This window comes from Bubalus bubalis, chromosome X, assembly GCF_019923935.1.
Source record: "Bubalus bubalis isolate 160015118507 breed Murrah chromosome X, NDDB_SH_1, whole genome shotgun sequence".
Classification (NCBI taxonomy): domain Eukaryota; kingdom Metazoa; phylum Chordata; class Mammalia; order Artiodactyla; family Bovidae; genus Bubalus; species Bubalus bubalis.
In genome coordinates this window covers 104,876,212-104,901,001 of record NC_059181.1, presented here as the reverse complement: position 1 = coordinate 104,901,001, position 24,790 = coordinate 104,876,212, and the positions used below count along the sequence as shown (strand labels likewise).

The 24,790-nt window shown below is 59.7% G+C and overlaps 1 protein-coding gene across 8 annotated transcripts; it reads right to left on the bottom strand.

Annotated features, from left to right (window-relative positions):
* Window positions 1-1,752: 1,752 nt before the first annotated feature.
* HCFC1 (host cell factor C1) lies at window positions 1,753-24,493 on the bottom strand. Of its 8 annotated transcripts, none has more exons than XM_025276874.3 (26): window positions 23,309-24,493; window positions 18,087-18,235; window positions 17,773-17,933; window positions 17,014-17,222; window positions 16,034-16,118; window positions 15,429-15,535; window positions 14,157-14,336; window positions 13,715-14,074; window positions 13,325-13,485; window positions 12,731-12,928; window positions 12,184-12,408; window positions 11,986-12,090; window positions 11,373-11,628; window positions 10,898-11,040; window positions 10,622-10,760; window positions 10,278-10,498; window positions 8,437-9,784; window positions 8,076-8,239; window positions 6,997-7,573; window positions 6,313-6,633; window positions 5,984-6,102; window positions 5,761-5,895; window positions 5,272-5,457; window positions 4,389-4,689; window positions 3,934-3,997; window positions 1,753-3,716 (listed from the first exon to the last, which is right to left on the bottom strand). In XM_025276874.3, the coding sequence occupies exons 1-26, from the start codon at window positions 23,499-23,501 to the stop codon at window positions 3,677-3,679; spliced, it is 6,147 nt and encodes a 2,048-aa protein (XP_025132659.1). In that variant the 5' UTR covers window positions 23,502-24,493; the 3' UTR covers window positions 1,753-3,676. The 8 variants fall into 8 exon arrangements, with proteins under 8 accessions (XP_025132659.1, XP_025132658.1, XP_006043711.1 ...); XM_025276873.3 differs by having other exon boundaries at window positions 5,761-5,898; window positions 6,997-7,570; XM_006043649.4 differs by having other exon boundaries at window positions 5,761-5,898; window positions 23,309-24,492.
* Between the last annotated feature and the right edge of the window lie 297 nt (window positions 24,494-24,790).

Genomic DNA, 24,790 nt, shown 5'->3' with positions numbered 1-24,790 from the left:
CCCGGCTGGGGGCCCGGCTGGCTTGGTATCAGCCGCCCAGCTGAAGATGCCTGTCATTATTCCTGGCGTGTCCCTTCCACCCAGCCTTCCCCTGCCTTCCTGTAACATGCCTAGCCAAGGATGAGCCTCGCTCCAGGGAAGGTTCTGAGGTTCCTGCCTCAGACATGGCCATCGAGTTATGGGCCAACCCTGAGGTGAAAGCGGGCGGTGCTCCTCACTCCATGACTTCTCTCCGGAGTCCCTCAGGTGGACTCTACCCTACAGTTGGCCCACGTCCTCCCACCCCTGGACATTGTCCCCCCTGCTGTAGCCTGAAGGACATGTGCCCACTGCTCTCCCTGGGCCTCTGCCCACCACCACCACCCCCCCACGGGCCCCCCAGAGGCATGAGGTGCCTGGGCTCTGAGTCAGGTCAGAGTTGGCATGGCGAGGGACCGACAGGACCCCATGTTCACAAGACTCCATGAGTCCAACAGAGAGGAGACCAGGGACAGAGGAGCATGTGCTGGGGTGAGGTGCCATGGTGTGCCCTGAGTGGAGAGGTGCAGGAGTTAATAGTCAGCCGCCTGTTGCTCTAAGTCGTGAGAAAAACCCCATGGGCAAAGAATAAAATATAGCAATACAGCATAACCCAAATAAAAGTACATCGGGTTGATGAGTTGGGGTCGTCATGCCCTGCTAAGCTAAGGAAAAACATAGTGTGGACCTTGGAATGCTGGGTCAGCACAAGTTCAGAAGGCTGCTTGTGCACACACCAAGATGTTTTCCCGAAGCATATGCGTGTCTGTGGCCTCCAACTAGGTGATACCCCTTGTACAAGAAAATAACAGAGATAGTTTAAGGTAATCAATAAAATGGGAGACGTGACCAGGGACACAGGAGGCTGACTTCATCAGAGCACAACAGATAATTCCTGTTTGCCAAGACACTAAATAAACGTGATGTGGCTCTGAGGAACAGGGCGCTTGATCTGAGGTCTTGAGTCCCCCAGTCCCATCTTTAAAACTTGAATTCTGTCTGTAGTTTTTTTTCCCAAACTGCGTCGACCACTTTCCATCCCTACCTGCTGGATTTTGGTACCAGAGGAGTGTCCGAGCCCCATCCGTGTAGCGGGGCAGTACCTTCACTGGTCCTCTCTGTATTGTCTGGCACCAAGGTAGCCAGGCACCCTGGCCACCCCACTTGGCTTTTTTGGCCCTTTGTCCTGGTTGGCACTGAGGACTGATACTGCTTGCCTGCCCCTGGCTACACCACCATCTTAGCCTTGGCACCGCAACCCGACAGTGTGATTGTTTAGTTGGGGACCCTGGCCCATGTGCACAAACAGCCAGGCCAGGAGTTATTCCAGCAGCTCCCCCTGACCACAGGTGTGTCCCTCCAGTGATGCTGGTCTGTCCTAGGGGCTGTGAGCTCTCGGTCCAAGGAGCGTGGTGGTTGTCCCCTGTCCTCTAATGAGGGAGAGGAGGGAGGTGACATGACCTCCACAGAGTCAGCAGCAGCTGTCCAGTGAGCCCCTTTGGCCTGTGACCTGCATTCCGGCTGCCATTGTGGTATCTTCCAGGGGGAATCCAGTCCTAGACCAGCTCACTGCCAAGGCCACAGCTCGCAGCACTTTTGAGCTGTGGGAGGTGATGGGAAGCACAATTCTGGGAGCAAAAATCTCCTGGACGGAAGAGGGTGGTTTGTGAGCCCCGCAGGGCCCAGCTTCCCGCCTCCTCCCGTGGGAGTCTCGGACACAGCGACAGCAGGTCGTTATTTCAAAAAGTCTTTTAATTGTTCAAAATAGCACAAAACGACATCGCACTATGGTAATATTGAGTCACAAGGGTTACTCTACAATAATGAATGGGCGTACTGTTTCCAGAAACAGAGAGATCAGAGGGCGCTCAGGAATTGGGCTGGGGGGGAGACAATGGGATCAGGCGGTGGGCTCCAAGGTGACTAAACGTGACGTTTTCCACAGCGAAATATACTATAATACAACAGAGGCCCCAGAGGGTGGGGGCTAGGGGCAGGGGTCTGCAGAGGCTGGGGTCTTCCCAGCCCCAGTTGCATCTCTAGGGCAGAGGAAGGGGCTTTGAAGACATCGGCTGTTCAGTTCAAATCCTTCAGTGTGACTTGCTCGCAAGTCTCACTCCTTGCTAAAAACCTTGGACATGGGGCAGAGCTGGCACTGGACTAGCCGCTCCCAGCAGAGCCGAGCCCAACTTCATAGCATCGATGGTACCGCATGACTTGTCATCCCAGGCAGCCTCAGAGGCTGGGTTCCTGTCCAATGTGCGCCATCCCTGCCCAGAGAGGGTGGCCGCGGGAAGCGGCGGCTGTGTGCGTTGGATGCTCTAAGCGCTTACGCCAGGGAGGGAGCCTGGGGGTCGTGGAGAGGGCCACGGACCCAGGACTGGGTATCGGGTCGTGCCCACGCCTTTGCACCATCGTCCTCAGGAAGTCTGACTCCGGGCTCTAGAGGACGCTCAAGCTCAAGCCTCTAAGTGTTGGAGCCATGGCCCATGAAGGGGGCAAGATTTGACCACTACCCTCCATCATCCCAGAGGCCTGGGGACAGGCAGCAGGGCACAGGGCAGGGGCCAGAAAGAAGGAAATCGCACTGGGCAGCAGACACCAGGCCCACAGGGAAAATGCCATAGTCCTGCCCTGGCTGCCCCTCACTTTTTCGTCCAGAAAGATCCCTGCCAAGGCTTCGCCAAGGAGAAAAGTTTAAAAAAAAAAAAAAAAAAAACAGAAAAAGATCCACATTCTGTACACAACTAATAACAACAAAAAAAGGGACAAAACCCCACACGCTAAGACTAAAATTACAATAAAACTGTTAACTTCATCCTTTTCAACTTAAAAAAAATACAACAAATGCAGCAGTTGGTGATGTGGCCCCTAACCCCGACCCCAGAGAGGTCGAAGCCGGGCTTGGTGGGAGGGCTCCTCGAGGCCCCAGGTGGGCGTCGGGAGGTTTTCACAGAACACTGCTCAGGCCACCACGGGGCTCCTTCTTCGCCCCTCGCTTTTTCTTCTCTGAACGGTAAGAGGAGGGGAGGGAGGACGGGGTGGGAAAACGAAGGCCTCTGAGAAAACGTTGTCAGCTTCCCATGGGACTGCCAAGCAGGACAGGGTTGGATAAACCAAAAGGGCAGGCGGGTGTCACGTGGCAAGAAATGCTAAGGTCACAAAAGAAAATAGAACCAGACAGATACCCGGTTCGGAGTGGGGGGGGCGCCCCCCAAGCCTCTGAGACTAGAGGCAGGGAAGGGGGCCGGAGGTGCTTCTACAAGCTCCCCCCCTCAACTCCTCGGGCCTTGGCTGATCCCTGGAGCCAAGGGCAACAGCGAGAGGTGTGCAGACTTTGGAGGAGGTGAGCTTTCCATCTGCTCCGGTGCATTTAGGTCTCTCGCTTGAGGGCTCCCTGGAGGAAGGGGGGGTGCCCACTCCCTCGCTCGCTCTTTAGCATCTGCCTTCCGCTCCCTCACCGCCCCCCTCCCCACAGCCATTGTAAAATGTGCTTTCTCAAGATTCTTGCAAAAACAGAGAGAGGAAGGGGAGAGGAGGGCAGCTGCTGGCTCGTGAGGGTGGAGTGCGCGCCAGGCGGGTGGGGTGGGCGGGGCGGGCGGCGGTCCTGAAGCAGAGGGGAGGCTGGAGAAGAAGCCAGGCGCCGGGCAGCTGCCTCTCACTGACCGTCTGCCTTCGATTTCTTTGGCGCGGATTTCCTTGGAAGATGAGAGGCAAAGGTAAAAAAAGACAGGATCAGCGTGGGTCTGCATGGCGAAGCGAGTGGGACTCGGCCAGGGCTCCGGCTGCCCCCTAGGCTGGGCGGCCCCCTGCGTTTCAGGAGAAGCAGGGCCTGGCTGTCCCCACTGCTCCTTACTCTCAGGGTCCGCCTACTCCCGGCCCCAGAAGGCTCTTGGAAAGGCACCCCCTGCTTACATTTCTGGAGACGACATGGGCCGCTTGCTGGCCGGCTTGGCGCCAGAGCTGTCTTTACTGGTTTCTGAAAGCAGAGGAGGGGGAGTGGGCGGGGAGCCCCAACGCCGCCCAGCACAGTGCAGCCAGGCACCGAGTGTGCCAGCCCCTCCCATGGGCATGTGCCCCAGGGTCCCGGCCACCTGCATGCAACTCCCCAGGGCCATTCTGGACACAGCTTAGAGGCCTCTGCTGTTGTCCCCCCGACTGACAGAGCAGCCCGAAGCCTGGGCACCCACCCCCCACCTCCAGGTCCTGTTGGCCCTTCCCGTGCCCAACCCCCTCCAACAGCCCCCCAAGGAGCTTTCTGCACAGCACCAGGCGAGGTGAGGGATCCACCCACTCCAGAGGGTCAAGCTCACCAGGCCAGCAGCTGGCAAGAGCTATCCCTCTCCAGAGTGAGCCCCACACACACCCACCTTGCAACCACCTGACTTGGGTGGCTGGGCCGTAGCCCTTCTCATTGCGGGCAGCAATGCGGAAGATGATGGCGGGCTTGGTGGTGTAGTCAATGTGGGCGTTGGAGAGGCTGGAGGACTGCACGAGGCAGGAGGGGCTGGGCCCGCAGTACACCCGCATGAAGGCCAGCTGCGCCGGGGTCGAGCTCTTGGTCTCACCACCGGCCTGCGCGCTCTGGATGGCCAGGTACACTGAATACTCGATGATCTTGCCGGAGGTCACAGAGGGTGGCTCCCAGGTGAGGTGAGCACCGTCTGGACTCTGGAACAGAGGAAGCAGAGACCGAGGGGGCCGTCTTCGGCCTCTGTGACTTATTCCTCCCCTGCCCATCAGAGGACAGAGAACCTAGACTGAGTCGAAGCTTTCAGAACTGACAGTTCCTTCTTCACCCCTCTCCTAACAGAACAAACCTATTTCACAACAGAGCTCAAGGAGCTCCAAAGAGATGGCTTCGTCTACCCCCACCTGGAAGGCAGCCTGTCATAATGGCAAAATGAACCAGGACACCAAACACTTTCCTAGACCTGTTCTGTCACCTAACAAATGTCTTGTTATTTAGCCTCTTGGTGCCTCAGTCTCCCCATCAAAAAAATGGAGAGAACCACAGGCCCAGACCTCGTCAGGGAGTTTAGGCATTAGAGGATTGATTAGGTAAAGGAGCACGTTAGTCACGGCTCACGCTGTGTCAGAGACAGAGAGGACCAGAAGCTTCAGCCCAGACCCACCGGACTCTGCCTACATCTCAGGGGCCCTTCCCAAATCACCCCCGCCCAGCCCAGCAAAGAAGAAAGCCCCACAAGCACGGGCTTAGCTGAGGACAGAGGCTGATTTCACAAGACTTACTTTGCTGATTTTAATGGCACACGGGGCCCCCGGGAAGCCAGGCAGACACGTTTTAAAGGCTGAGATCTCACTGAAGGGCCCCCGGCCGCAGGCATTGATCCCGGCGACGCGGAACTTATAGGCAGTGCCTGGCTGCAGCTCCTGCTTCTTTAGCTGGTTGTAGTCGGGCACGGTGCCCGAGTCATCCTACAGGGACAGATCAGGCGAACAGGAGAGATGAGAGTGACATGGATCCCACCGACAGGGCTGCAGGAGTCAGTGGAGCACTTTTCCACCACGGGGACGGTGGGGTGGGCAAAGGGCAGCCATGGCAGCCCCATCATGACCCAGGGGGGTCAGGGCAAGGGGGGCCAGGGCTGAGCTTTGCCACTGCTTCAAAGGCTACAAGGGGGATGGGGTGAGGAGGGGTCAGCCCTGAGATGCAGAGAGCATCCCTTAGATTCACAAATCCCTGCCCACCTGAGGGTGTTGGCTCCCAGGAATACATACATCAGTCGGGACAGCGTCTTCGGGTGGCAGGAAATAGTGTGTCACCATCACATTGGTACCCTTAATGACCCCCACGTCAAACCACTGGTTCTCCTTCTTTACAGGGGCTTTGCTAGGTGGCGGTGGCAGGTCTGGCTTCTGGCAGGCAGAGAGGGAGAAGAGATCAGGACACCCTCCGAGTCCGGATCCATTAGCCCGCTTCACCTCGTCACTCCAGACTCACCACACCCAGGGACTCAATGCCATTAGCCACTTCCGTCAGGGTGGCCGCGGCCTGCAGCTTCGCGGGGCTGGCCACAACGACCGGCTGAGGGGCCACAAATGTGTTGGACGGGGCCAGGCCTGGGAAGGAAAACAAGGTGTCAGCAGGAAAGGCCCCAGAGACCGGGCTTCTGCACAGGAGCCCCTCCCCCGGGCTACACAACCGGGCCCGTTTCTACCCCGAGGGACCTGGGACCCCACTCACAAGACTTTCTTCCCCAGTCAACTGACTTCCCCAGGGGCGCGAGGCTGCAGGCCAACCCACCCATGGCCAGGCAGGGCCCCACGTACTCTCAGTGGCCGTGGGGGGCAGCAGGCCCACGGTGCTGGGCACAGCCCCGGCCAGCTCATTGAGGCAGTTGCTCTCGATGGTCGGGTCATTGAGGCTGTCAGCGGGGGCCAGCGCTTCCGTGGGCAGGTGGTGCTGCTGCTGCTGGGCCTGTGCTTCCTGGAGCTGCTGCTGCTGGACCAGGGCAGCCAGCTCCTGCTGCGTCAGCACGATGGGGATAGTGGTCGCCTGGCCTTCCTGGCCCTCGGCCGACAAGTGGCTCAGCTCTGCCTGTGTCACCGCCGCGGCCGCCTCTGAAGTATCCATGGGCTCCCCGGTGCCTGCTCCAGGGGCAGAAGACAACGACTCAGGAGGGACGCCAGCCCCAGCTTCCCACCACCACTGCCCTCAGAGCGACGGGCAGGATCCGTAGACACCAGCTCTCAGAGCCTGTCCCCCAGACCTCTCCTCTGCCCTCCCCCTGGCAAGACCCGCCTCCTGCCTGCGTACCAAAGTCAGCCCCCATCCCGGTTAGGCCGTACTGTGCCATCCTGGTGGCAAACAAGCTCCCTTTGCTCAAGTCACCTGGAAGGAGGCACCTGAAGCGCGGTTTGTTACCCCTGAGCAGGCTGTCCCTCCCTCAGGGCTAACCCCAGCCTCAAGCGAAGACAGCCTGCTGAGCCAGCTGGCCTACGCGCAGCACCTACCCATGACAGCCTGCTGTGCGGCCTGGAGCACGGCCTGGATGGCCAGGGCCTGGGCCTCCTCTGTGGCTGCAGCCTGAGCGGCCGCTTCAGCAGCAGCAGTCACTGCCAGCTCCTCTGGGGTGAGCCCTGTCACCATGAGGGTGGTGGTGCCCGCCTGGGCCTCGGCCATCAGCTCTTGGGGGAGAGACAACTGGTCTACTTCGGACTGGGTAGGCGGCGGTGGCTGGACCACCACGGTGGCCACCACAGCCGAGCTGGCAGGCTCCTGGCCCGAAGACGGGTCCCCTGTACTGCTCAGATCCACGGCGGCCTGGAGCTCAGGGCTCTGGGAGGCTGACAGGACCTCGGCGGAGTCCCCCACCAAGGGCGCGGAGGCAGGCTGCAGGAGCTGCCGTGGTGGAAGCTGCTGGCGTGGCCCTGGAGAGGCCTGGAGCTCCTCTGGGGGCTGCAGGATGTCAACAGCAGAGAAGGGCATGTCAGAAGTTTCTGTGTTGGCTATGGTCACTGTAATCGTGGCCGGGATGGGGACTTCGGTGGTCAGAGCCCCTGGGGCAGTCTCAGTCACAGATGAGATCTTCTAGAAAGGGAGAGAAGCCCCTGTCAGAGGGGAGGAGAGGAAGACCGAAACCAGGCAGGCCTTCATCTCTCCCTGTGGGCTGGGATCTGCATTCTCAATGGGTTGCCACAACCCTGCTTGACAGACAGGAACAGTAGGTCACTGAGCAGCAGGGCGCATGGCAAAAGGCGGCGAGACCCCCGACCTGCCGGCCCATTTTAACTCATCCCCAGAGAGACCCCTTGATCTCACAAAAGGGGCACAACTCCTGCTGTGCCACGCCATAGCCAAGTGATGAGCCACAGGAACCAGCTACAACAATAAAATCACCCATAGGACACCCACCAAGGATTGGGGCCTCCTGTGCCCTGCCCTGTCAGTCAGGCGAGAAACTGCCCTTTTATGGTCTGGAAAAGGAGCCAGGAGCGGCACGTGCCTGGAGCAACAGCACCACCTGTTGTCCAGTTCAGGAACAACATGGGCCCAGGCACACCAGGTCGCAGGGACCCTCCTGGGCTCTTACCGGCACCGAAGGGCCTGGGACTGGCGTGGACTGTGTCACGGTGGTCACGGCCCGCGTCAGCGTGGAAGACACTGTTGTCGTGATGGGACTGGAACTGGCGATATTCACACTGTCGCCCTGGGTGCTCTCCACCTCTCCCTGGTCGCCGGCAGGCGGTGGGGTGTCTGGTGGGACAAGCAGAGAGTGGGGTGACAGGCCCTCCTCTAGCAGGGCTACCACCCAGCTCTGCCACCAGGAAACACGGTTGCCTGGAAGACCTGCCTGTAACGAGCAACTGGGTTCCAAAGAACTGAACTGCGGGCCTCTCGGTGAGCCCTGGGCCCGGGAGCCCGTGGGGACCCAGCTGGTTGCGTCCACCTACCTTGGTTGGAACTCATGTTGGAGGTGACAGTGGTGGCCGTGTGCGTAGTGCCTGTCTCGTGCGTCTCACAGGGCGGGTTGGAGCACACCCTTTGCGTCGGGAAAGGAGTGAGCAACGAAGCACCGGCCTGAGGGGCGACTGCGGGTGGCACTGCCACCTCCAGGCTGGACTCCAGGGTCCTGTGGGAGGGGGCGGCATCCGGGAGCAGGGCGCCCAAGCTGACGGACATGGTCGTGCCAGTGGAAGCGGTCTGGTGCGTCTCACAGGGCCGGCTGGCAGGAGGCTGCTGCCCGCCCTCTGGCTGGCCTGCAGCCCCTCCTGATGTGGCCGTGGTGGGTGTGTGGGTGGTGCCCGTCTCGTGGGTCTCACACGGAGGGTTGGAGCAGACCTGGGTCACGGTGGCCGAGGGGCACAGCAGTGCCTCCAGGGCCGCGGCAGTCACAGAGGCGCTGGCTGAGCTCTCGTACACAAGTGTGGGGGCCCCCAGCAGCTCGTGGGGCTCCCCGGCACTCATGGCGGAGCGGGCCACAGTAGCCGTGTTGGTCGTGTGCGTGTGATGCACCTCCAGCTGGCGCCCCACAGACACCAGCGGGCCCAGGCCGGCAAGGGACCTTTCCTCGCCACCGGGCCTGACTTGGGCACTCAGTGGCCCCAGCTGTAAGAGAGCAGCACCGCGGCCAGCGGCCTCGAGGGCCACGCTTGGTCTGAGGAGCGGGCCGGCCAAGCACGGGGCCCCGGTGGCCATCACAGTCATGGTGGTGCTGGTCGCACTGGTCTGACGGGTTTGGCACGCGGGCTTGATGGAAACCTGAGCTCCCTCTGACGCCCCGGCAGTCACGCTGACCCGGACCACGGTGGGAATGGTGGTGGCCGCGCAGGCGAGCCGGATGTCTCGCCGCGGCCCGCCTCCGATGCCAGACATGGCAGTGGTGGCTGTACTGGTGGTGCCGGTCTCGTGGGTTTCACACGGCGGGTTGGAGCAGACACGAACGACACTGCCATTCGGCTGGCCCACCGTGGAGGTCACGAGAGCAGCAGTGGCCTCCTGTCTGTCGCAGACAAACTGCACTTGGGTGGGCTGGGGGTGCCCCCCCAGATTAGCGACGACGGTGGTGGTGGCTGTATTGGTGGTGCCCGTCTCGTGGGTTTCGCACGGCGGGTTGGAGCAAACCAGGGTCACGGTGCCAGGCTGCACATCACCCTGGCCTGAATCAGCGATGGTGACTGTGGCCGTGGGCTGTTCTGTAGTAGGGGAGGCCAGAATGGACACTGGGAGGTCGTGCACAGGCTGGGCCTCCACCCCGCTGGGGGCCGTTATCAGAGTCACCTGGGTAGGCTGGGAGACAGGCTGGGGAGAGGGCACACAGGGAGTTAGCGCTGCTGCCCATCCTCCCGTGTCTGCCCCTGCCACCTACCTGCGGTTCCCCCTGGGATCAGCGACTTGGCAGCTAAAGCAAAAACCCTGGCAAGTCTAGGACCTGCTCACCCTCACTCCAAGACACTGACTGGCTCAGGGACCAGAAAAAAGGAACCAGGAAGAGGTGGAGGAGCGGGGCCTAGGCTGGGGCAAGCCCTCGGTCGGGCGGGGGTGGGGGGAAAGCTGGCTGACCCCGTGCTGTGCTAAGGCCAGCTTCACCACTTCACCAGGAATTCAGCTCAATATGCAAAAACCTAGTGCTCAAACGCTAAACACGGCTGAGATATATCGTCTCAACCCGACAGACTAGCAGGCAGTGACTAAGAATCGCGATTATGCACCTCCAGGGTAACCATCCTACGGGTTCCACATGTGGGAGGGAAACCAAGGGCCTGGCGGCACACTGCAGCTCCAACTGCCCTACCTGCATGGTTATGGTGGGTGTGGTGAGCCCAGCGGCCGCTGTCAGCGTCGTCTGCGCCGCAGACACAGTGATGGCAGTGGGGTTAATCACCTGGCTTGAGAGGGTGGCGATGGTGCCCAACGTGGTGATGGGCGTGGCCAGTGAGGCGCTGGTGCTATGGCCCCCGGCTCCGGCCAGGCTGGTGGAGACGGTGCCTGTCACCGTGCCCAGGGTCGTGACGCCTGGAGGCGGGAAAGGGCAGGGGCAGGCGGTCAGCAGCTGGTGCGGCTGTTCTCCCCAGGTGAGTGGGGCCGGGGTACACCCCGACCCTGCCCTTGCGGCCCCGCACCCCGAGGCCTCCATACCTGTGGTGCCCTTGACAACCAGTGTGGTGACAGCAGGCTTGACAGCAGAGACAGTAACAGGGGTGACCAGGCGGACGCCCCCCATAGGCACGGTGCGGAGGATGGTGCCTGGCTGGCCAGGTGCGCCCTTCAGCACCACCTGGAAAACCGGAGAAAAGGGCCCCTGTCACTTGGGGGCTGGCCAGAACAGACCCTGTGCTGCCCCTCCCAGGCTCCGGGTGGCCTGCTGCGGTCCCAGGCTGGACCCTCAGGAAGACAGGGCCAGGCACACCTCACCTGGGTCACTCCTTGCTGCCCGTGACCCGTAGCGATTTTGGGAACAGCCGTGATGATTTTGGCAGGGGCTCCAGTTCCAGAAGTCATCACCTTGGTGGTGATAATGGTGATGGGTGACTTGATGCCGGCACTGCTAGTCACGCCTAGAGGAGAGGGGGGCATCCTGGCTTCAGGAAGGGCCAGGCGACAGTGCTGGCCTCCCACCCGGGCCCGCTTCTCTTGGGCCCTCTTTTCAAATAGTTACGCCTGTTGCCCCTCAATTAAAACAAAGAAGTTTAAACTACAGCCATACCCTTACTACCTCCTGACAAATCGTAAAGAAGAGGCAAGGGCAGAGCAGACGGGAAAATCTTACATAAGAGGCAAAGAGAGGGTAGAGCAGCAGAGAGGAAAATCTTAAACAAGAGGCAAAGAGAGGGCAGTGCAGAGTGAAAAACCTCAATGGAAAGATGTTGCACACTGGCTACCCCCTCACCTGCTTTCTCCCCAGCACACCGGGGAAGGCCCCTACCCGTGGCGCCCGCCTGTGTGATGATGGCTGACATGGGGATGGTCTTAATGATAGTGGTGGTGCCGGGCTTGGTGGTGCTGGGGGACACACTGCTGATGCCCAGGATGGTAGGCTTAGTCCCTGCCCCGCTGGCCTGCGTGGTTGTGATGATGGTAGTGGGCTTGCCATCTGCAGACGTCACCAGCTTCAGGATGGTCCCGGCTGGCAAGGGTCCTTTGGTCTGTAAGGGGAAAATGAATGCGGGAAGGCTGAGATGAATGGGCATCACTGCCAGGATGCAAAGTGTGGCTTTGTTGTCATCATCGAATTTTAAATGAAGTCTGGTTGCTCTACGATACTGTGTTAGCTTCAGGTGTCTAACAGAGTCAGTCAGTGATACACATATGTATCTGTCATTTTTAGAAGAACTGCAAGTTTAATGGTGAGTCTGGTCTGCCCAGGATTCATTGCCAGCCCAAACAGCTTGCACTATTCTGAAGACTGCAAGTAACAGAACCAAGCAACAGGACCTTCTGAGCCACTCAAACTCATGAGATCTTGTCTAGGCAGGGTCCTAGTCTAGGGTCCACGAGCTCACCTGGATGATCTGAGTCACTGGGCCTGTGGATGCCTGGCCTGTGACTGCCGAAGTCTGAACCGGTTTGGTCTGGACCACTGACATTACTTTGCCCAGATTGGAAATCTAAAAATGAAACGACAGCGCACCAAAATAAGTGATTCAGAGACCGGTCAAGGGCATGGCCTGGGCTGGGCGTTCCTGGTGCTGGTCACTCACTAGAGCACTGCCTCCTGGGACCGAGATGGGGCTCTTCACCAGGGTGATGGTCTTGGTAACCCCACCCACCACTGTGGTCACCACCTGGGCTTGCTGGGCCACTGTCACGGTTCCGGACTTGTGTACGGTGATGATGGGACGGGTAGATGTGTTGGCAGCAGAAGAGACGGAAGTCCCCACCTGGGCAGCTGCAGTCTTCAGCATGCGAGTGGCTGGGTTGCTCACCTGGAGATCGCAAAGAAGAGTGGTGGGTGGGTGGGGGGAAGAGCTGGCCCCTGCGCATTTGTGTATGTCTACCAAGCTCAGTTTTGTTCACCTCTCCTTTAGCGAAACAAAGGAGGTCACTGGGCCACAGGTCTGGCTACAAGGCTGCCACACCCCCATGGCTGCCAGCTTACTCCCCAACCCCCACCGAGCACCAACCACAGACCTCCATCCTCTATGGTTGGTCCAAAGGCCAGAAGCAGTGACCACTGTCTAATGATGGTGCCCAGAAGCCCTCGGCCCCAAGGCTGTGGGCTCTGAACCAGCCCCGAGGAACGCTCACCATGACTGGCGAGGAGGCCACCTTCACAGTGGCTGGGAGCGTGGTGGTGCCCGGCGTCACGGCCACAGTTTTGACGATAGTGGTGCCAGCCGGGACACTCAGGACTGTGGGTGCCGAGGAAGGAGGGATCTTCTGGGTGGCAGCAGCCGCGGCTGCCAATGCAGCCATGCCACTCATCTGTGGGCTGCTGCCAATGACCTGCAAGGGACACAAGGAGCTTGAGCCCACAGGGAGCACCAGACCTGAGGCAGCCCCAATCCCTGCTTCCTGGAGCAGCACCTCTTGGCTTTGAGGACGGCCAGGCGCTGCTCTACTGACCCCAGACCTGGACTCCCACCATCAACCAGGCCCACGTCAACCCCCAGCTGGCTAGCTTCTCCCCTCAGAAAATACATTTTTAAAATGCCCTTGAGATCAGATGGCGAGGAGACCATTCTGAGGTGTCAGCTTACTAATCCTGAAGTTAGTGATGAAAGATCGCCTCATCAGCACTCTCCAGACCTTGGATGAAAGGTGCTAGCACAGGGTGGGAGTCAAACCCCGCCAGTGCGCCACTACCAGGAACATCCCACCACGCCCTGCCTGGCTCCTTACCGTCCCCTGGGCGCTCTGTGTAGGCACAACCATCCGCACGCCTGCAGGAAGGGAAGTCACAGTCACGGGGGCTTTCCCAGCCTGGCTGGCAGGTCGCATGGTGACCAACGGGGTTCCCGTGGTAGCCTGAGGACCAGTCACTTTCAGCACAGCCGGGACACCTGCTCAGAGAAGGAGCCGAAGTGAGCGACTTCCAGGACCTGCTTGGGCTTCAGCTCCCGCCCTTCCAGCACTGTTTGGGGACAGTCTCCGCAGGTCAGGACCAGGCCCCCGCAGCAGCACTCAGCCTCCGGTCTGCACTAATGGCCTCCAGGCGTGTGGTCTAGCAGCCCCCGCGCAGGCATGCCACCTCCGGGTGAGCCAGTTCCTGCCCTCAAGCGCCCGGCTCACCTTGAGTCCTGGCTGCGGCGGGCACGGAGATTGAGCTGCCAGGCACCGTCGGCAAGACCTGGATGGTGGTGGTGGTCGGGGGCGCGGCAGCAGCCTGGGGCAGGAGCGTGATGCCTACTTGGGTCAGCGGCTGCACGGCAGGTGCGGCTGCTGCTGGGGCAGGGCTCTTGGGAGGATTGGCAGGCACAGACGGGACTGGATTGGGTGTGGGGGAGGTGGCAGTGGCAGCCGTGGCAGGAATGTCATATTTCTGGAGCTGCAGAAGGTAACTGTCGGCTGTCGCCACGGCCCCCCAGCTCACCTCCAGAGAGTTAGTGTTGGCTCGCACCAGCTGTACCCGGGCTGGAGGTGGCGGCTTCTCTGTAAGAGAGCATCACTGGTGAGGAGGGAGAGGCAGACACTTCGGGGGTGGGTGTGGCAGCTCTCCTCCAGTTAGCCTTACCCGTTTCCAGGTACCAGAGGTCCTTGCAGCAGACCTGGTTATTCCAGGCCTTTCGGTAGCCGTCACGCCCACTCCAAATGTAAAGGCGGGTATTGATGGCTACCGCACAGTGGCCGGCACGGGCCCGGGGAATATTGTCTTCCAGCGTATCCATCAAGATGGTCTCCCAAGCCATGGTATCTGGGGAGGACAGGATGTGAAGGTCAGCAGGGGACAGAGGAACCGACAACCCTCAGGGGCTCTTTGGCCTTTTGCTGTCAGGGATGGGGAATTAAAATCAGAAAGTCATCCAAGATTACTAAAGTAAGATGAAGACAAAAACAAAAAAAATACAATTCTGCATGGCAAAAGACTGTACGAAATTAGAAACCACGAACTATAAACTGGGAAAACTACATGAAAAACACAGTCAAAGGTTCCCCTTCTTGCACATGGAGCAACACAAAAGCCTCTAGAAAGAGATGGGCAAAGAGGAACGCAAGTTACGGAAAACGTGACAGAAGATCTCAGAAAAGAAAAATACATACCCTCACTCAAGATAAGAGAAAGGCAAACTTAACCCAGAAGGTGCCTGGCAGCTTGATGTTCCTTTTGCTGCAGCCAGGGTTGAGGGTGAGCCAGGGGAGGGGACCTGGGGCTGGCCCGTGGGAAGTCAAGCACCTACTGGGCTTGGTGAAGAGTGTATGCTTTGCCGGCCCGGTGAGCACCGCTAGGGACATCTGCATGTCCGGTAATATCCCCCTGCCGGCAAGGCTACCTCTAGGTTGTCCCCCTTCGGATACACCTGCACGTGGCGAGAACGGTGCAAGGATACTCACGGAGCAGCGTCGGTGCAAGTTTTGACACCACGAGCGCAATTCAAAAGAATGAGCCACTCGCCCTGCGGGGATGGGATGGTCTCCGGGACAGAGGAAACACAAGGGCCAGGCACTGCACTGCGTAGAGCAGGCCGCCATCCTGTGTGCTCCGTTTTTAAGGAACCTATAGGCAACGCTCGCATTTATAGCACGGTCCCTGCAGCGTGGGTGAGAAACCACCAACAGGAGACGAGAGGGAGGCACTGCATGGTTACACCAGTGAGGAAGAGCCTATTCAAAACACGCCAAGGAGCGTCCCTCAGGGCGCTTGGACCAATGGCTACGCCTCGCGGAGTTCTAGTGGCACAGCCTAGAAGCAGCTCGGCCCCCTGCGCCCCCAACACAGCCCGCAGGCCGAGGTGGGCCGGCCTCCCGCAGCCCTCTGCAGGCCGCGCTGAGCCCGAGGAGGCCATACCCAGGTTGAGACAAGCCAGAGTGTTGGTACACTTCCACTCCTTCTCGTGTGTGGCCACTTTGACGTCATCCATGACGAGAGGCACCCAGCCACCAAACACGTACATTCTGGGACGAGGGAGGGAAGAGTAGGAGACGATTGTGGACGAGGTGCCAAGCTTGAGGCCACCTCTTCCATCCAGAACGTCCTGAACACACTGGGTCCTCTAGTTCTCCCCGGGACGCACGAAGCTCTGAATGTGGCCCTCTCTGCCTTGGTGGCTCAGCCCTCACAAGAACTGTGTCACCTCCAGTGCACGGAGCTTCAGTGTAGCTCACCCAAAGCTCCACTCTGTCCCCATCAGCCTTACATTCACTTTGGGACCTTGGCATTGACAAAGACACTCAGCTGCTGCTGCAGAGGATCTAGAACAATCTGTGTCCCTCTACCCTCTTTTTTTTTTGGTCCCCCAGGGTCATAAGGGGAAGACAAGGCTGCTTGCTGAACGCCAGCCCAGCCAAAGAGAGGTCTCCTCAGGCCTCAGGGATTGCTGGAACGAAACTGTGAGCCCATGGGGGTCGGAGATGGGGGCTACAAAGAGAAAAAAGCCACGGCTGGCTACTCACTTGTTTCCTATGGTCGTGGCCGAGTGGAGACTTCGAGGAAGAGGTGCCACCCCGCTGAGGCTGGGCTTATTCCATGTCAAAGTCTCTGTGCGGAGCAGTGGGAAGAGAAGGTTATTCACACCGGGTGGGACACATGCCCTCTGACCCAGAGGCTGTGTCCCAGATGTGGGGAAGGCTCTGGAAAGCAGGTATCAACACAGCACAAGAACTGCACGCCTGGCCTCCCAACAGGCCTTGAGAGCCCCCCTGATCACCAGGCTCTGGCACTTCCCAAGCGGTCTTTCCCGAGCACCTGCTATGAACTGGGGCTGGGGCTGGGGGTGGGGGTAGGAGCCGTTGCCATACCCTCCAGACGCACCACAGCACCTCCCACTCCTCAAGAGGCACTCACCCACGGTCAGCTCCGTCATCTACAGACCCAGGGCTACTAGGAATTCTGTGCCCAATCCGCTCTCTGGAACGTTGATGCAACGCTACAGGACCCCTAACCCTCTATAGTTGTACAGTCGGCCACCTTCTCCAGGTGGAAAGCCTGAACTCCTTTCAGCCTAAACTCCTGATTCCTTGCCTGTCAACCTTCCCAAATAGCCCCCAGGGTTCTCACCGCGTCTGGGCAACCCCTCTTGACTGGGACAGACCAGGGGGCCCTGCTCCTGGCACACCGTGACTACTGATGAGTTGACAGGGACTTGTGCTACCTTACCCACACAACGTCATTCTAGAAAGGCCATTCCTTCTCCCCTCACTCTATTGCAAGCTAACAGATAGACTTGGCCAACAGAGCCTTGCTCTTTCTTAAACACTGCAAGCTCAGGGCAAAGAGGACAGCCCCAGATAGGTCCTATCCTGACCCAGTCACAAATAGGCTGCTAGGCGGGATACGCCCCCTCTGTGAGAGCCCCACCACAACACCCCACGCCAGCTGCCCAGCAGACCAGCTGCACACCTAGACCACAGGAGCAGCCAAACCCACGTCATACCGATATCCAAGGTCCAGAGGTCCCCCAGCCTGCAGCCACTCATCCCTCCATAGATCACCAGTTTGGACTTCTTGTTGTCTTTCTCAGTGTAGACCACTGCAGTGTGAGACTCTCGGGGTGGGGGCAGGACACCGTAAGTGATGGGAATGTCCCAGGCTACCACTCCAGAGCCCGGCCGCAGTTCCAGGATGTATAAATCATTCAGGTACCTGGGAAAAAAAAGGTCAGGTTAAGGCAGGCCACCCGCTTTGACAGGGGAATGGCAGACTCCTGGGGAGACAAAGCAGGGCTAAGGCTACACGAACTCCAAATCCTTCTACCTCTGTCCTCACCCCTAAGGAGGGGTGCGAATGGAAGGGGAGCAGCAGGATGGGGTGTGCTCAGCTGCCCTGCACAAAGCTGGACATGACATGAGGACCTCCGAGGTGAAAAGGGAGCACCAGCTCGGGACTACCTGCAGATTCTAGAAAGGCCCTTGGAAAATACCCATCATGAAGCCTGCAAGCACCGAGAAGGACCAGCTCAAAACTGGGTCTGAGGAGCAGGAACCAGCACAAGGCAAGGTTGGAAGAACCAACCCTCCTCCCACGAGGCCTCCTGGGGGTCAAGACACCTCAGCACTGGAAAGCTCTTTAGAGGGCGTCTAGGGTCACCCTCCTGTTTCACAAACGAAAGGGACCTGGTTCGGCAAAATTGACTGCTGTGTGGGCGAGCACCCCGGCCTTCATGGGATTCCACACGAACAGGACAAAGCCTCACCTCGGAATGTTATTCTTGGGGTCCTCGCTATCATTGGCCAGACCCCCAAACAGGTAACACTTGTTGCCCACAAGGGAGAAGCTGTGCCCAAGCCGAGGACACGGAGGTGGCCCATTTTTGGGCGTCTTTGCTTTCAGTCTCTTCCATTCCCACCGGCTTGCCTGCAAAATCAAGGCTTAGTGATTAACTCAAGGGTGAGCTGGGTTGTTTGCCACATACGGAGGGGCTGCTGGGGGTGGGAGGGGGCACCTGACTGGAGTAAGAAGGTCTGGGTGGCGCAGGGCCTGCCCTGACTCTGACAAGCAGGACACTACCTGGAGCTCGTAGAGGTCGTTGCTGTACTTCCCGTATTCCACCATCCCTCCGAACACGAGCAGGCGTGTCCCATCGCACACGAAGCCATAGGCTGCACACCCAGGAGGGATGTCCCCTCTCACAGCTGGGATGAACCACTGGTTGGTCGCTGGAGGACAAAAGTTAGCAGAAGTCAGAACATCCTGGGAGCCACCAGAACCAAAACCACTACCCCTCTGCCTCCCTAAACCCACCAGCCTTCAAAATACAGTCCAAGAAAGGACAGGCTAAAACAGCGCCTCTTTACCCAAGGATGTGGGACTTTTTCCTTTGAGCATCCAACTGCCGACCCTCTAAGCCATCTTCCAAACCCTTTGGCCTCAGAGACCACCCCAAAGTCACCCTGCTTCTTATCACGGTCATCTTAATAAGCAGGAAGTCACTGATAAGAGAATCCGTCAGCTTCTGGGGATGGGGCCACCTCCTGCCACTCTATGGGGACTTGGAGAGAAACATCTAATACCCAAGCTACCCTCCTGGAGGCCCACAGCTGGCTGCACATCTCAGTGGCTGAAAGAGCAAATGCTGCAGGCCAGGGGCAGCAATCCGAGTACATGCCGAGGAAAGCCGCGGGGGCACGCTCGAGCTCTGCTGTGGTTTCCCCGGCGACGGTCCACAGCTCCCTCCTCCAGAACACAGGCAGAGGCGGTGGTGGGCAGCCTCCCAGCCCTGGAAGCTGCCTCAAGTCTGCCGCCTCGAGCCAGGGTGGAGCTCCCCAACTGCCCCTGCTCCGCCTGGTATCCCTGTTCCTCCCAGGCAACCAGTCCCTTGCCTGCCTTGCCGGGGCTTCCTGGCAAAGTCACGGGGAAAACGCTGCCCTCTTTGGAGGGACTCCTCCTGTCCTGTGTTATTTGAAGGGCTATCCCCTGAAACACACGTTGCACTCTCACCAGACACTTCAAACCAGCAGCCAGCTGCAAACCTGACTCCACGCCCCTCCATCAGTTTTGGTCAAACACGGGCGAGCAAATCAGGACTAAGGAGACGGTGGACAGGGCAGGGACCTGAGCGCCAATGGAGCCCCTCCCAGGGCGTGACAGGGGCCGGTCCCTACCACCCTCTCCATGCTGGGTAACCGGACTCCCATGGCATCACCCTCAAGGGCCACCCTCAAGGGGGGAGAGGCCTTCCCCCGCACCCCAAAGCACATTCCACCTCCTGGCACAAAGGTACCCTGGCTGGCCACTTCCCAGGTGGACACATCCTTGGAACGGGCTGTGGGTCCCACCCTCGGTTCAGGGGAGTCACTGGGCCTTGGGGACGCCCAGCACTCCCCTCCGTCTCCCCTGCCTGCAGCATGCACCCTGGCTCCAGAGTCCGGAGGTCTGCCTTATCATTTCTCAAGGCGCAAAAACAAACCGAGAAGAGCAGCAGCTTTCCAGGCTTGAGCCCTCAGCCCTACACAAACTGGAGGGAGATGGCTCACGCAGTGCCCGAAGGAGCTACATCCAAGTTCCCAGGATAAATGCTGACACAGACCTCTGAATCTCCTTCCATGGGAAAGAAAAGAAAGTGAAGTCGCTCCGTCGCATCTGACTCTTTGTGACCCCATGGACTGTAGCCTACCAGGCTCCTCTGTCCATGGGATTTTCCAGGCAAGGGTACTGGAGTAGGTTGCCATTTCCTTCTCCGGGGGAATCTTCCCAACCCAGGGATTGAACCCGGGTCTCCCGCATAGCAGGCAGATGCTTGACCATCTGAGCCACCAAACTTTAAAAAACTGGACACAGGAACAGAGGCCAAAAAGGGAAGTAACTGACCAGAGGTCACAGGGTCAGACAGACACACGAGATGAGAACCCTGTCCCTGAGTAAAAGGGACCACCAGGTGCCTCCCTGAGGGCCGGGGAGGACGCTACATGGGAAAAGGACGGGCCCACAGGTGTCGGGTCACCTGCCACCTGATTCAGGGGCTGGGCGAGAGGGACTGGTGACGTCCCAAGAGCTCATTGTGCAGCACCCAGGAGGGGCTGACCTCGATCTAGAACACTCCAGGCAGGAGAATGCTGTCAGGCAGCACAGGTTCCGGGCCAAAGCCTGGTTCTGCCCTGAGATGGCAGCTGTCCCCTAATCCTATCACCCCTCATTCACTTATCTAGGGGGGTGGGTGGTGCACGACCCCTGCAGGTCCCTCCTCCCCGCTCAGTTCTGGCTTGTCGCCACTCTCGGCTGGGAGGGGGGCTAGGAAGAGACGCCTGTACCCCGGAAGAGGTGGCTCAGCGCCCCCCACCCTACCGCCCCGCTTCCTGCATGGTGGAGGCAGTAGCAGGTGCTAGGAGGCACGGAGAGGGGGAGATGATTCTCAGAAGAGGTGATGCGGGACCCAGGGCCTTGAAGGCTGAACAGGACTTCCCAACAAGTGAAACCGGCGGGGCCGGGCAGGAAGTGCCTGTGAGAACGCGAAAGGCCCGGAACAGAGGGTGAACAGGTTGGAGATAAGCTCAACTTAGTAACCAATTAGCTCCAGGGAGAGCACGCCCGGGAGGTGTCCCCAAAGCGGGGGGCCTGAGCCTGATAACCAAACCGAAGGCCGAGACAGCCAACAGGGTGATCCTGGACCCAGCACGTCCCACCTGAGACCCCAGGGTATGTGTGTATGAAAAGAAGGAAGTTTCACTAGCCATTTTCCAAGGCTCCTTCCAGCGTCATCAGCTGGGGACGCTGGAGAACCACTGAGGCAAACCTGCCTCGAGCGCTGCTTCGCCCAGCAGCCACAGCCTCTGCACACCAGGGTGCACCCCACCGTGTCAGGGCCAGGGCCCCTGGGTGATCCACTTTGGTGTTGCCAGAAACTTCCCTGAGGTCGAGGATGGGTCTCCCAAAAGCTGGGGAAGTGTTCCACGGCCACGGGGGAGGAAGGACACACACTTCCTCATGCACCCCCTTCCAGTTCAGTGCACACCTGCCACTCCCAGCCCCGTCACCCCCGATCTCTGAGCTGCCTGAGATGGCAAAGCAGGCACGTGCCCCCTAGGGTCTTTTGTCTTAGCAACGGGGAACTCTCTCTGAACAATGAGTTTCTAAGCATTCCTCTTACAGAAGGAGAAGCTAGAGAATATGCTCTGACCTCATTTAAGACACAAGGTAAGCAGGCGGCCAGCTGTCAAGGCGGCACTAAAGATGCCCTAAGAAGGATGCTGGGCATCTGTGCCCTGGCTGGTGGGAGAGAGGCCACACCAAGCCCGGCTCTCTGAGAACAGCAGAAGCTCGAGGCTCCGTCAAACAGGAAACACTAACATGCGGTGAGGACCGGGGAGCCACGTCCACTAGCGGCGAGAAGTCGCCGAGGGAGTTCTTGGGGCACTTTCCAAACTGGTACCCTGGAGGAATCCAGGGCTGAGGCCCTTTGGAAGGCTGGCTCCCACTACTACACAACGTACCCTTCCAGAAGGGGAACAAGTGAATGCCGAAATGGTCAACTCAGTTTAATACACGCATGTCGACACAGAGGCCCCAGGAAGCAGTGGCTTTTGGAGCTGATGGTAATTAGGCCCCTGGCCTACTTTCTAAAATTGGCATTCCCTGCCAAGAAACCTGCTCCAGGCCTTACAAGAAGAAAGGTGGTCCAAGGGGTTGAGGAGGCTCTGATGAGCGCCCTGGCTTCTCTAAAAACAGCCCTGCCCCTCAGCCTTCCCTTACTGGGCTAATCGCTGCTGCTGCAGCTGTCCAATCTGGCACCGAGCTCCAGCAGCCAGCCCAGCCTCCCCAGAGGCAACAGGTGCTCCGACCCAGAATGTGAAGGGTCACCGGCAACCCACCAGCCTCGGAAAGTCAACTTTGTAGGGTCAACCACTTTTAAGATGCGAGCATATTGAACTCTGTGCCTCGGGGGAGGCGCGGGCCGGGAGCACTCAACTGAGATAAAGCGCAGCTCCAACCCTCAGCGCACGGACCAACAGCCTAGCTCGGAGCAAACTTGGAGCTGGGGGCGGCGGCAGCGGGGGTGGGGTGGGGTGGGGAACTCGGGGTGCCCAGACCCAAGGACCCAGGCCCGCCAGAACCCTGGGACAGGACAGCTCAGGAGCCAAAGGCGTTTGGCAGATGAGCTGGCGTGGGGGGAAAGGGTTAGAAGCCAGCCCCTGGCCGTGGCTGATCCCAAAGCGACCTGGAACTGCGGAGGAGAGCTTCCTAAAAGCACACTATGAGCCGGGAGGGGGTTTGCAGCAGCCCCACCTCCGCCTCTCAGGCTCTGGAACAGAACGTGCCCAGGCCCATTGCCCCCAGTGAGAACGCTCAGTCCCTCTCCCCAGGCCAGCCTCCATTCAACAGGCAGCTGGGGCCCACGAAGGCACCAGGTGTACCAACTGGCCACCATGGGGGAGGGAGCCGCAGGAGGATGCCGCGAAGCTCTAGAGAGTGAACAGGGGTACCAGACAACAAGCCCAAGGCGACTGCACCTCACCCCTCCCAATGAACCCAGCCTCGGGTTTAGGGGCAGCCTGGCAATGGGCAGGGTAACCTCCTCCGTCCACTGTGGGATGACCGCAACTAATCCCTCTCTCTTCCAGCCAAAGGCCCCAGATCCAGACCACGGGCCACGGAAAGGGAAACACTGCAGGATTCGACACTGCAAGTGGGGAACGGCAGCGTAGTCGGATTTGTGGAGCCCCAGGACGACAGTTCCCCAGCGTGGCACACCGCCCGCCTGCCCACCCCGGCCCTGGGTCAGGATTGACGCCGGTCAACTCTGCCCCTTTTCTCGAGACGGCCACCTCATCCGTCATCTAAAAGTTGTCACTGCTCCCCAAAGCGCACCAGAGATGAGGAAGAGCCTAGCAGGCATGGGGGGGGGGGGGGGACTCTGCGCCAAAGGGACGCATCTGCCCGCCTAGTTGGCGGGGGTAACGGTGTCTTATCTGAAGTCACCACCGCGGGCGCCGCCCCCGCTCCTTCACCAGCCGGCCTAGAGGGTTCCTCTCCAATACTGAAAGGCACCCCCTTCGAAGGCAGGAGAAGCAGGGGTGTCAGGATGGGGACAAGAGCAGGGCAGAACAGACAAGCCATGCAGAGCAAAGGGTCTCGGAAGGGAGTCCCGTGCGGCTGGAGGAGGGAATGGGAGGAGGGGGGAAGAGGGCAGCCGGGGAAGGGAGGAGAGGAAGGAGGGAGAGAACGGGAGGAAGGAAGGAGGAGGGAGGAGATGAAGGGAGGTAAAGATCCGAGGACCCAGCGGGCTTTGCACTCACCCGTGTTGTACACGTGCAGCTCGTCCACTATCCCCTCGTTGCCGCCGCCAAACACCACGATGAGCTCCTTGATGGCCACGGCGCGGTGGCCGTGGCGGGGCCGGGGCACTGGACCCGACCAGCCCACCACTCGCTTCCAGCGGGGCTGCAAGAGCACCGCTGGCGAGTTGGCGGGTGACACGGCCGAAGCCATAGTTCCGGGAAAGGGCGCGGTGGAGACGAGTCGCCAAGTGGGAAGAGAGCCCCCCAATTCCACTCACACACACCCCTTTTCGTCTAAGGTGGCTCTCACTGAGAAACTGTTCCTCACACAGCGGTGGACGGCTCCATGGAGGCCGCCATCTTAACTATTTTCTCCTTCCCTTCTCCTCTTCCCCTTCTCCTCGCTTACCGCGTCTTGTCAAGAGCCTCTTGAAACTGTCAAGCGCCTGGACCCGAGAAGCTGGAGGCCGTCGAGTCCCGCCGCCCTGACTACTTGCCTGGGAGCTCCCACTTACAAGCTCGAGCGGGAGGCCCTGGGAGCCGCCATCTTGAGCCGCCTCTCTCTCCTCCCTTCCTCAGTCGTAGCCCTCCCCTGCCGGAAATGGCGGAGCCCCGGCCCGGTTCCCACACCCCCCGAGTCCCCTGCACTGGCCGGCTTCCGGGGCGGGTGGAAAGGAGCCACAAGCGCAGCGGTTGTCTCAGCCCCGCCGGCGCTCAGACCACAATTGTGGGAGCCGCCATCTTGAGACCGTCCCGCTTCCCCGCCCAGCGCTTAGTGTAGAGGCCGCTCCCTTAACAGCCTCGACACTCGTAAGGAATAGAGGCGCGCCAGAGGCCAGTGAAACGAGCTTGAGTTCTTGAGGGCTGCTCAGAGACTTGCCCGTATGGCTCGTGAGGTCTCGAGCGTCTACCCTTAGTCCGCCTCTACTGCTCAGGCTGCGCCTGCCGCCCTGGGAGCCGCCATCTTGAGACTAGCTCCCCCTTCCCCCCTATTCTCTTCCTCCCGGGTCAGTTCTTCCACTGCAAACCAAACGCAAGGCAGCGTCCGATCCTCGCTTTCCTCTTTATGACTCCTTTCCACAGGAGCCGCTTCAAAAAGGCAGAGTTAGGCCCCGAAGTGGCAACTGTACGGCAGGAGGAGCGGTAACGGCAGGGCGCTCATGCCTCCTCCCTGGGAGCCGCCATCTTGTGTGAAGAAGTAACAACTAAACATGGCGGCAGCGGTGGTCGGGCGAGGGGGCGGAGTCGGGCGACGTCACTGTTTCTCACCCCCCCCCCACCCCGCCCTCGCAGGCTTCTCCTCCCGGCCGAGGCCCGTTAAAGGAACTCCGCGCTGCTTCGCGGCAAGGGACCGGGGCCGCTGCACGCTCGGCCTGAGGTCAGGCTGCGCTCGCGTCAGGCACAGGCGTGCCCAGCTCTGTTGCTGCCGAAGCGCGCCTCCACGCCTCCGTCCTGGGAGCCGCCATCTTGCCACTTCCCCTCGCCCGGCCGTCCGCGGGC